Below are 12,345 nucleotides of genomic sequence, written 5' to 3' on the forward strand. Positions count from 1 at the left end.
AGGAAAAATTGAAGATGCTGAAAAAACGCCAAAAATGTGTCACGATTTGCCAAAACGTGACACGATTTTACCAGACCAGAAAAACATGCTCTCGACGTTGGGGCAAAACGTGTCACGATTGCAAAAACGTGACACGATTTCTTCAGCTGTTTGTAAAAACGTGTCACGATTTACTTAAAACGTGACACGATTTTGGGCGAATTTCTGAGCCTATTTAAGCTGACGTCTATTCTGAAGACAAGGGTTACGATTTGGAGAGAGCAAAGTGAGATTTTGAGACCTAAAGACGGCTAGGAAGGCGATTTCTTCAACCTTCTATCAGTTCATGTATGTTTTAATTCTATTATTGATTATGCTATTTGTAAACTCAATTATGAGTAGCTAAATCTCTTAGAGATTAGGTATGAAATGATTCTTTGTAACCCTAATTGAACCATGTTGTTGTGACCTCTATTTATTGTGAATGACAATCTAGTTTTTACTCAATTCAATTGTTCTTAATACTTTTTATATATTGACACCATATATATAAACATGATTTCATGAGAATGAATGACTACTGACCATAGCTTTCGACTTAGACCTAATTGAATTGTTCTAATAAACATGGTTAGTCTACGAATGAATAATCGTTTATTAGTGATATTAGGTTAACGTACTTAAAACCTTCAAAGATTATTAGACCACCTAAGGAATTAGGGGATGTAGTTTGAGAAGAGAGTCCTAACTCAAGGGATTGATTAAGACTATTTTGTTAACTATCGTGGAACTAGAGAATCATTCATAAGAATAGGTGCAGTATATCAATTAGGGGAATATAGATGATTCGAAAGACCTGATCTCATCTCTCTCTCTCTCTCTCTCTCTCTCTCTCTCTCTCTCTCTCTCTCTCTCTCTCTCTCTCTCTCTCTCTCTCTCTCTCTCTCTCTCTCTCTCTCTCTCTCTCTCTCTCTCTCTCTCTCTCTCTCTCTCTCTCTCTCTCTCTCTCTCTCCCCCCCCCTATCTTTTCCAAAACTATCTTTATTTTCTGTTTATTTAATTTTAAAATAATTTACACATCCTAGATATTACCTTATTATAAAATTGAGATTAACACAGTCCTTGTAGATACGAACTTATAAATTTTATTACTTCGATAGTTTTAGTACACTTGCTAAAAGTCTATCAATGTTCAATATGTTAACATGTACATGAGAAGTTGTAGATATAATAGTAGTCAATGATGATAAATTGATAATAATACTAAAATATCAAGGTAAGAAAGAACTACACTCAACACATAATCTTCAAAGTTGACCTGTTTATATTAATGAGATTTTTAAAAAGCTTAAGCCTATCTTATTTTAATAAACGAGTTAGGCCGAGTCATGTTTTAAGTAGACTTAGCCATAGGGCCCTAACGAGCTATCTGACCTATTTCCACCCTCCCACTTAAGGAAGATTACCCATGCGCTACCGCACAGAAACACCGCCTTGAGATGATTTTGGTCGTTTGCTCGATATCCAACCGTGTTGCGCAACCCATGCATGTTTACGTTGCACATCTACCACGCCCAGATTTGCACGTTTTTATATATTTTTTTATATTAAATGTGTTCCAAATTTTGTGTTAGTGTTACTTGTTCAAATACTTTTGTTGATTACATGTTCATGGATTGTAACAACCAAAAGTTGTTAACGTTGTTCCCAAAAATAAATGTCAACATCATTCCTTCTTTTGTTTATGTTCCTGATGTTGCATGATGTTGTTCAATGTGTTCACATAATCATACAAAACCATTGACTTAAATAAAACATTCATCTCTACTACAATAACCATTCACCATCATAATCATACACAATGTCTTCTACTATACAAAACAACACTTCTTTTATCTTCCCAGAGACAAATTCATCTCGCATCCCTGATCCCTCCAAGTTCTTCTCCCCAAATCTTCTATCTACACCCCTCCCCACAAACTCTTTCTTCCAAAACTTTTCTCTCAGAGAGGGTGAAACACCTGAATACATCCATCCTTACCTCATCAGATCAACAAACTCATCACTTTCTTTTTCATACCCATCTCGCTATTCCAATTCTTCATTCCTATACCAGGAAGTCAAAGACGACGATATTGGTGTCACTGTATCTACTATACAGAAGAACTTGAGTCCACTTTATGATGGAAGACACGTAATCACTTCTTATAGTGATCTTGGTGTTACCTTAGATTATCCTGCTACTAATCTCAGTTTCTTTCTTGTTAGAGGAAGTCCATATTTGACTTTCTCTGTAACAAAACCAAGTCACCTTCTCATTTCCACCAGTTATGACATTCGTTCAGTTACTTCAAATTGGTCCCGTACAAAGTTCACCATTCAGCATAGCAATAATCAAACATGGGTTTTATACACTTCCTCACCAATCAAGTTGAGTCATGAAACTTTTAAGATTACTTCTAAGGCCTTTTCTGGTATAATTCGGATCGCTTTGTTGCCAAATTCCGATCCGAAATACAAGGCTATTCTTGATAGGTTTAGTTCTTGTTACCCTTTATCAGGTGATGCTAAACTTAGTGAAACGTTTTGTCTTGAGTATAAGTTTGAGAAGAAAGGTTCAGGTGATTTGTTATTGTTAGCACACCCTCTTCATATTCAACTTTTATCTAAAAGTAAAAGTGATGTAACTGTTTTGGATGATTTCAAGTATCAAAGCATTGATGGAGACCTTGTTGGTGTTGTTGGTGATTCATGGATTTTGAAAACCGATCCGATTTCTGTAACTTGGCATTCAAGCAAAGGTATAAAAGAAGAATCACATGATGAAATTGTTTCGTCGCTTTTAAAAGATGTTGAAGGTTTAAATTCATCAGCAATAACATCAATTACTTCATCTTACTTCTATGGACAATTGATTGCAAGAGCAGCAAGGTTAGCATTGATAGCTGAAGAATTTTTTTTCGTTGACGCTATTCAAAAAGTCAGAAGCTTTTTGAAGGAAACAATTGAACCATGGCTTGATGGAACTTTTAACGGAAATGGATTTCTGTATGACAAAAAATGGGGAGGAATTATTACACAGGAGGAAGGTGCTTTCGTTTTTAGTAGTGATTTGGGAGACGGAGCGTATAATGATCATCATTATCAATTAGGATATTTTCTTTATGGAATTGCAGTGCTTGTTAAGATTGATCCAGCATGGGGTAGGAAGTATAAGAAACAATCCTATTCACTTATGGAAGACTTTATGAACTTAAGTTTAAAATCGAACTCAAATTATACGCGTTTAAGGTTTTTCGATCTTTACATGTTACATTCGTGGGCCGTAGGGCTAACCAACTCTGAACATGGAAGGTATCAAGAGAGTACTAGTGAAGCTGTGAATGCATACTATGCTGCAGCCTTAATGGGAATGGCATATGGTGATCCTCAACTTGTGTCAATTGCATCAACACTAACATCATTGGAAATTCTTGGAACCAAAATGTGGTGGCATGTTAAAAAGAATGGGAAATTGTATGATGAAGAGTTTACAAAAGAGAATAGGATAGTGGGAATTTTGAGGTCTAATAAGAGAGAGAGTAGTGTTTGGACTGCACCATGTCCGTTTCGTGAGTGTGAAAGTATGCTTGGTGTTCATGTTTTACCATTGTGTCCAATTTCTGAAGTTTTATTTTCTGATGTTGATTATGTGAAAGAACTTGTTGAGTGGGCATTGCCTCCTTTCAAAACGTTAGGTGCTGAAAACAGATGGACGGGATTTCGGTATGCATTGGAAGGAATTTATGATAATGAAAGTGCATTGAAGAAGATAAGAAGCTTGAATGGTTTTGATGGTGGAAACTCTTTGACTAATCTTTTGTGGTGGATTCATAGTAGAGGTGAAGGTGGTGACGATGAATAAGAAATATTTGGTTACCTACCATTTTAGTTTTTACTGCTAAAATGAGAGTAAATTTGTTATCATAATTTCATTTCATGTATTGTATCATGATTGCTTTCATTTCATGTATTGTATCATAATTTCATTTCATAGATTCCTTGTATGAATTAAAAATAGTTGTGTGCTGTGACTTTTGTATTCAATTCACATTGCCAGATTGTCTTGCTTTATTCCCATTTTGTATACCTTGCAAAATAATATAGTATTTGTATTTAATGCAATCTGTAAAACTATGCCTAGAGTCAAACTAATATATAAAAAGATGACCATAATATAGTATTTGTTTGTATATTTTATCAGGTTTGTGAAAGGGGATTCATACTTTATAATAGTGCTAGTGTTAGATAATAATTTATTTGGCTTATGCTATTGTGCAATTTATGTTATTAATTGGCTTAATGATGTGTTTCGTCCTTGCAATTAGGCGTCATTTAAAAATTAGTCTTTGTAATCGCTAATCCTGGCAATTTACCTTGCATTGTTTAATCATTTAAAATTTCGTCCTTTGACCAACTTAATCACTACCAAGTCATCAAATTAGCAAAATGGCATGGGAATGAACAAAAATAGCCTCGTCTTTATTATGAGATGAAGATGAAGACAGGGGTAAAAATGTCAATTTCTTGCTAAAGAACGCGATGGGTGGCTATCCTGCATTAGTACGCCGCCCACTCCCACATTGGATACGTCTGCTTCCACCAAGAATTGTATGGTGAAATCATGGAGATGTTGCATTGGCGTCTAAATAATTTAGAAGGCTATCTATTCGATTGATACACATCATGGCAACATGAAAAAACCAAAATATTTGAAAACAAAAATAAAATGGAATGCAAAAAAGGATGGGACAAATAAGAAAGAAAAGGGAAGAGAATCAACAAATGCTAAGTTTTAGTGACAATTTTCTGAAAATAGGGGTAGTCTTTAAAATATTATTCTATGAAAAGAAAATTAACGATGATGAGATATTCTCTTAAAAAATATTCAACTATTTTAGCAGTAAATGGAGTAATTACTACACTATCATACATATATTTCACATGTAGTATCTTCTTTTTTCTTTAGAGGTTCACATATATATCTTCTTATTAAAGAAAAAATATCGTGTATCAATAAAAAAAATTAATGATCCAGTTGAAGCAAAGCTACTTTAAACCCTTGTAAATAAAAAATTGGAAATTCAAAATATAGTTCATCTTTCGTTCTCAATGATTGTAAAAGAAAATGCACAGTTGAACAAAGTTAGCACAATATATTACTTGCACAATTTGATTTGACTAATTTTGTTGAGATAGTTGGAAAAAAAAAGGTAAAGACAATAATTAACATAACAAAGAAACGCCCCTCCAACAAAAGCTTCAATTAATATGTGAAATGACCATCAAAACTATTTCAAACACCCTTAAAAAAAAAACTATTAGATAAATGTCAAAGCTTACAAAATGTTTAGATAAAAAAAAAAAAAAACAGCAACATGAAGAGAAGACAATACCTTATTGAAGGATGTCTCCATAAAGGCTAAGTTTATTTTGATTATTGTTTTTTGTAAGAAGCCAAAAATAAATTATAAATTAACAAATCATATAAGCATAATGTGTGTCTAAAATTGATTAAAGCATAAGTACATAATATAAATCGAAACAAAAAAGAACAACAAAATCATGGTGTTATATCAAGTTCAATATATGAATTGAAACAAAAAAGAACAATAGAATCATTCATAGCGTAGCATAACCAAAAATTTAACTCAATAGGCTAGTACAATCTTCTTAGCTTTTCGATCAATTATAAAATAGTCTCCTTCTTTTTTTTTTTTTAAGGGAAAAAAAAAAATTAAACAATTATAATCCAAGGTGTACTTAAAATAAAATAGTAACAAACGAATGTCATATGAAAGTAAAGTACTTGATAGCCAAACCGACTAAACAAAAGAACTTAAACGCTACGTGGACATTTCAAGATATATTAAGGAAGGAGCATTCATATTTATTTAGAGAGATTTTATCAAGATTTTTTTTTTAAACAAGCTAAATTAACCCACTTAAATTGGCGCCGGAGATAATCGAACCTAAGACCTTGTGAAGAAGCACACTTTCAAGTCCCAAGTCAATATCATTAGTGATTTTATCAAAAATTGATCAAGAAAATGTCTCAGTCAATTAAATTTGTTATTTGCCGAAAATCAAAGGATGTAATGATGTGTAATTAAGAAAATGAGTTAGCAAATCAATGAGTAAGTTGCATGCAAACTTAGGTGAGTTCTTCCCTCTTAACCATATTTTGGGAGAAAATTATATAGTGTGTCTATATATACAATAGATGAAGTTCAACTCATTTAATTATTAAGTCAAATTCAACTCATTCATTTTATAAATCAAATTCAACAAGATAATTATCAAGTTTCAAATTTGATTCGATTTTCAAAATATTTCTTACCCATCAAATTTGATTCCACTGTCCACCCTGACCCCTCCAAATTCTTCTCTCCAAATTTACTATCCAAACCCCTCCCTACAAACTCTTTCTTCCAAAACTTTGTTCTCAAAAACGGTGACCAACCTGAATATATTCATCCATACCTCATTAAATCATCAAACTCATCACTTTCTGTTTCTTACCCATCACGTTTCTTAAACTCTTCTGTTATATCCCAAGTTTTCAATGCTGATCTTACCATAACTTCTTCTACAAAAACTTCCAACGAAAAACACATAATCTCTTCTTACAATGACCTCAGTGTTACCTTGGAAATCCCTTCTTCAAATTTACGTTTTTTTCTTGTTAGGGGAAGTCCTTTTTTGACATTTTCTGTCACACAACTAACCCATCTTTCTTTCACTACAAGCCATGATATTCTTTCTTTTTATTCGAACGATTCCCTTACAAAGTTTACATTTTACCTTAACAATGGTCAAAGTTGGATTTTGTATGCTTCTACACCGATAAACTTGAGTCACGGTCATAGGTATATAGCTACTTCTGAGGAGTTTTCTGGCATTATTAGAATAGCTTTGTTTCCGGATTCTGATTCAAAAACTGAAGCTGCTCTTGATAGGTTCAGTTGTTGTTACCCTGTGAGTGGTAATGCTGTTTTTACAACACAATTCTGTGTTGAGTATAAATGGCAGAAGAAGGGTTCAGGTGATTTGCTACTGTTAGCACACCCTTTACATATTCAACTTTTGTGTGACACTATTGATTGTGATGTTACTATTTTGAGTGATTTTAAGTATAAAAGCATTGATGGAGACCTTGTTGGTGTCATTGGTGATTCATGGTTTTTGAAAACTGATCCTGTTTCTGTAACTTGGCATTCTTCAAATGGTGTTAAGAAAGAATACCATAAAGAAATTGTTTCAGCACTTTTGAAAGATGTTGAGGATCTAAATTCATCAGATATATCAACAACATCGTCTTATTCTTATGGAAAGTTGATTGCTAGAGCTGCAAGGTTAGCAATAATAGCTGAAGAGGTTTTCGTCTTTGATTTGATTCCAAAGGTTAAGATTAAGATGTTCTTGAAGGAAACTATTGAGCCTTGGCTTGATGGAACTTTTAGTGAAAATGGTTTTCTATATGATAAAAGTTGGGGTGGAATTGTTACCAGAAAAGAATGTGATGAATCTAACGATTGTTTAGGTTCGGAAATTTATAATGCTCAGCTTAATCATTTAGGATATTTCCTTTATGGTATTGCTGTTCTTGCTAAACTTGATCCCGATTGGGGAAGAAAGTATAAGCCTCAAGCTTATGCACTCATGGAAGATTTCATGAACTCCAGCACTTGTTTGAATCCGAATTACACGCGCCTAAGATGTTTTGATCTTTACAAGCTCCATTCTTGGGCTGGAGGATTAGCTGAGTATGAAAATGGAAGATATCAAAAGGGTAGTAGTGAAGCTATTAATGCATATTATTCTGCTACCTTGCTTGGCTTAGCATATGGTGATGCCAATGTTGTTGCTATTTGGTCAACCCTAACTGCTTTCGAAATTCAAGCATCTAAAATGTGGTATCATGTGAAAGTGGGAGGGAAGCTATACGAGGAAGAATTTACAAAACAGAACAGGATGGTCGGTCTTGTTTGGTCGAATAAGAGAGATATCGAACTTTGGTTTGGTTATCTTGGTGCTAAACAATGTTTGCTTGGCATTCAGGTTTTACCATTGCTTCCTATTTCAGAAATGTTGTTTTCTGATGTTGAATTTGTGAAGGATGTTGTGGAATGGGTGTTGCCTGATTTGGAAAGTGATGGTGTTGGTGAAGGATGGAAGGGATTTGTGTATGCTTTAAAGGGAATTTATGATAAGGGTGATGCTTTGGAGAAGATTAGAAAGTTAAGTGGTTTTGATGATGGGAATTCATTGAGTAATCTGTTGTGGTGGATTCACAGCAGAGATTGAAGTGTGAATGGTTATGATATTTTGGAAGAAACTTGTAAGAAAGAAAAGGATATAATATATTGATGATAAATTAAGTGGCTTTTATATTGCTTAATTCATATTCCAACAAGTTTCATTTTTATAATTGTAGTATTTAGATTTTTTTTTCTAGTTTATCTTAGTACTACTTTCTACTTCTGCTATATTTCTCAGTCAATTTGTATAACTGAATGTTCTTGAATTAGGCACATTGATTATTCACCACCTTGCTAATCTGCTTTACTCACAAGAAAAACTAGTGGTACATAAAAGGAAGATCAAATTAAGGCTTTGGATTGAATGTTTAAAGCAAAAAACAAATCATGCCTAAAAATCACTAAACTAAACACCTATGACCTCTTACGGCAGCAATTCGGCTACGCTGCTGCAACTCAAAACGATTCCGATTACGACTTAAATCTTCGTAGCCTGTGAAACCATGCACAAGACAGAATATGACAGTACACAAGCCTTAATCTGCAGCCCAACATCAGTTGAGAAATTGTCTTCAAAATTATATTTACTTGCCTCTGTTGAATTGAAACTAACAAAGCTAATCTTCCAGATAGAAATAGATTTCAAATGCAATTGCATATTATTTACATTTGCAACAAAATTTAGTTCAATTTACTCACAGTCTCATACCCTACCAAGCCTGCAACCAAAACCAACCTGATACTTCCAAACTTTACCAGTTATTAATCAAACAAACCAAATGCTCGATGTTTATTTAATATTTGCGAACCAAACAGTTGTTGCTCGATGTTCAAAGAGATTAGTCCTCCAAATTGATCCAAATGCTCAACCCCTTTGTGATATTTTGGATTTGTGTCATGACTTCATCTCATCAATCTGAGACTAGTCTCTCCAAGAGAAACTAATTCATAACACTTAGATGATTATTTAATGTTCTATTTTTGTGTTGAGTAGTTAGTAACATTTCTTTGTTGGCTTAAAGTAAAGGGATTTACTAGTAATTATAACCCTCTTTCCTAAACTATTTAAGTTCATTTTTTGCTTCATATATACATCATCCTTTATTTATTATTTTTCAATATTTTTTTGTTTAGTTGGGATCCTTTCCATTTTCATATGGCTGCTAAGCAATCGAAAAACAAATTAGCATGATGATAATTATTGTAAAACATTACCATATTAAATGCACTAATCCTTCAAAACATTATTTCATCAAAATTCTAAGACATCAGACACAAGCACTGGACTAGTCGTACCAATTAAAAATGACTGCAAAGCTCTTAAATAATAATAAGTCAAGTTATTAATTGCAAGGGACAAAATCATTGTAACATTTTTCTCAATTACTTTCAAAATATCATAAACCATTCAATGTCTAAACACTTCAACCTCTACTATGTATCCACCACAGAAGATTAGTCATTGAATTTCCATCTTTAAACCTTCAGCCGAAGAGTAAGACTTATATTGATCGAAACACCTTAAACGTGTATACTTATCAAACCCTGATCTAAACATATTACTTTCTTCTCGTAACACATCTGAGCTACTTTAATTTCCAAAAATATTAAGGGTTGATCCATTAGCAACAACATTCACATCACCATATTAAGAACAATATGCACTAGCTCCCTTCTGGTATCTGCCATTTTCAATTCTTGTAACCCTTAACCCTACAGCTCAAGAATGCATTTTATAACAATCGAAACACCTTAGATGCATATGATTTGGGTTCGAACATGTGCTCAAGTTCATAAAATCTTCCATGAGTGAATAAACTTGAAGCTTATACTTCTCACCCCAATATGGATCAATCATTACAAGAACAGAAATACCATAAAGGAAATATCCCTAGCGATGAAGCTGAGAACAATAAGACTCAACCAAAATCAGAACTAGAGTCAGCAGAACATCTTTGTTTGGTAACAATATCTCCCCATTTCTGATCATATAGAAATCCATTTTATTTGAAAGTTCCATCAAGCCAAGGCTCAATGATCTCTTTCAAATACTTTTTAACTTTTGAAATCACATCAAGGAAACAAACCTCTTCAGCTATTGAAGCCAACCTTGCAATCAAGACCCTCAACATCTTCGTGAACAAAGTATTATTTTTCTTGAATCAGAATTAACATTGCAATCAAGACCCTCAAAATCTATTGAGGGTCTAAATTCATCTGCAATAACAACGACTTCGTCTCATTTTTCTTGAATCAGAATCTGTGAACAAAACTTATCCAAATCTATGAGGCACTAACACAAACATCTTACACGACACTGACACGTCGACACCCTTAATAGCTTTATTAAATGAATTATTTGAATGTCATTTGTGAAAATTCGCTTTGACCAATTAAGTAAAATTGGTATTCTTATTTCTTATTATAATCGTTATTTATTTAGAAAAATACAATAATAATTAATTTTATAAGATTTTAAACATTAAATCTCTACCATAAAAAAAATTAACATTCAACTCTATGTCATTGAATTTACAATATACAGGCTCTATACAGCTGGCCTAATCGATTGGATCCAGCTACAGTCTTTGGATTTCAACTATATATATGCCCTAAAACCACCTTACTTGAATCATCAACTCAAGAGTAATAGTGTTTGGTTTCTTGTTCACTCTTTCACTTCACAAACAACTATTCTTTTCTTTTACAATGACTTTTTCCTTTGGAAATGAGTTTCCAGCCAATGTTAAAGTTCTTGTGATTGATCATGATATTGATCTTCTCAATGCTATTGACAAAACATTGTCTCAATTCAATTACCAAGGTTTGTAAATTAATATATGGTACCTTATTTGATTCTTAATTGAATTATATATTAACCTATGAAAGTCTCAATCTTTGTTTCAGTTACAACATGCTCGACGGTTTCTTCAGCCTCGAATTTGATAGCACAAAAGGTGCATTTTGATTTGGTACTACTTGAAACTCAAATGCCGGACATGGATTCATTTGATTTCTTGCAACAATTGACACAACAAGTCAATATTCCTGTCATTAGTAAGTAAATATATAATTAATTATATTATCATATCACATGATTAATTTATATATGTTACATATATGTGCAGTGACGATGTGTTCTGAAGGATCAACAAATTATGGAATAATCAAGGCCATTGAAAATGGAGCTTGTGACTGTTTTGTCAAGCCATTCGCTGAAAATCAAGTAAAGTATATGTGGCATCATGCTGTTAGGAAAATGATGAAAGGAAATAAAAAGCATAAAATCAATGAGCAATTGGGGGTTGAAGGTAGCCAAATAAGGGCAAGAGATGATTCAAATTTACCCTTAAAAGATGCAACATCGGAAAAAGGGTAATAGCCATTTTGGTCCATGAATGTGTAATAAGTAGTCATAATAGTCTCTCAATGTATTAAAATTCTAAAATAGTCCCTGATTTTGTACTTTGTTTGTTAGTCATAAAGTGAGAATAAGTAAATATATTGAAGGACTAATATGACAATATTAATGAAGTATTTTAATGTTACGGACTATTTTGACAAACGAAGTGTATAATCAAAGACAATTTAAAATTTTGATACATTGATGGACTATTTTAGTCCCACATGTATCAAATGTCTAGATCTGCCCCTGACTCAGACACATACACTGTCCGACACCGGACACGTCTTTGATCAAAGGTGTCGGACTCAAGTTGATTTTTAAGGTTTTAGGGTTTAACAAAGATCGCAGGTGATAGTGTTTATAGGGTTAAAGTTTTGTGACTAAAATAAACATGTAAATCACTAAGAAGAAGAAAAAGGGTTGTTATCACTATCAGAGTTCAATTTTGTTAATTGGTTTGTTGAAATTTGTGATAAAAAAAAAGAATATGATTGACAAATGATTGAATGAGAAGGACAAGGACAGGGAAAGGAATGAACCTGAAGGAATGGATCTGAAGGTTTCACCATTTTCTCATAAAACGTGTGCTCTAAGGTGATAAACATTTCAAGACCCACTTTGAACATAGATCACTAGCATTATGTCTGATATGAACATAGC

The 12,345-nt window shown here is 33.1% G+C and overlaps 3 protein-coding genes across 3 annotated transcripts; all 3 read left to right on the forward strand.

Moving 5' to 3' along the window:
- The first annotated feature begins 1,787 nt into the window (after positions 1-1,787).
- Positions 1,788-4,143, forward strand: LOC25495551 (probable endo-1,3(4)-beta-glucanase ARB_01444). Its single transcript, XM_013595774.3, has one exon. The coding sequence runs from the start codon at positions 1,841-1,843 to the stop codon at positions 3,881-3,883; it is 2,043 nt and encodes a 680-aa protein (XP_013451228.1). The 5' UTR covers positions 1,788-1,840; the 3' UTR covers positions 3,884-4,143.
- Positions 4,144-6,151: 2,008 nt separating this feature from the next.
- LOC25495552 (probable endo-1,3(4)-beta-glucanase ARB_01444) lies at positions 6,152-8,398 on the forward strand. Its single transcript, XM_013595775.3, has 2 exons — positions 6,152-6,176; positions 6,311-8,398. Exons 1-2 carry the CDS (start codon positions 6,152-6,154, stop codon positions 8,323-8,325), a joined length of 2,040 nt encoding a protein of 679 aa, XP_013451229.1. The 3' UTR covers positions 8,326-8,398.
- Positions 8,399-10,988: 2,590 nt separating this feature from the next.
- On the forward strand, positions 10,989-11,658 carry LOC25495553 (two-component response regulator ORR21). Its single transcript, XM_013595776.1, has 3 exons — positions 10,989-11,103; positions 11,187-11,336; positions 11,408-11,658. Exons 1-3 carry the CDS (start codon positions 10,989-10,991, stop codon positions 11,656-11,658), a joined length of 516 nt encoding a protein of 171 aa, XP_013451230.1.
- Positions 11,659-12,345: the final 687 nt, after the last annotated feature.

Source organism: Medicago truncatula, chromosome 6 (genome assembly GCF_003473485.1).
Source record: "Medicago truncatula cultivar Jemalong A17 chromosome 6, MtrunA17r5.0-ANR, whole genome shotgun sequence".
Classification (NCBI taxonomy): Eukaryota; Viridiplantae; Streptophyta; class Magnoliopsida; order Fabales; family Fabaceae; genus Medicago; species Medicago truncatula.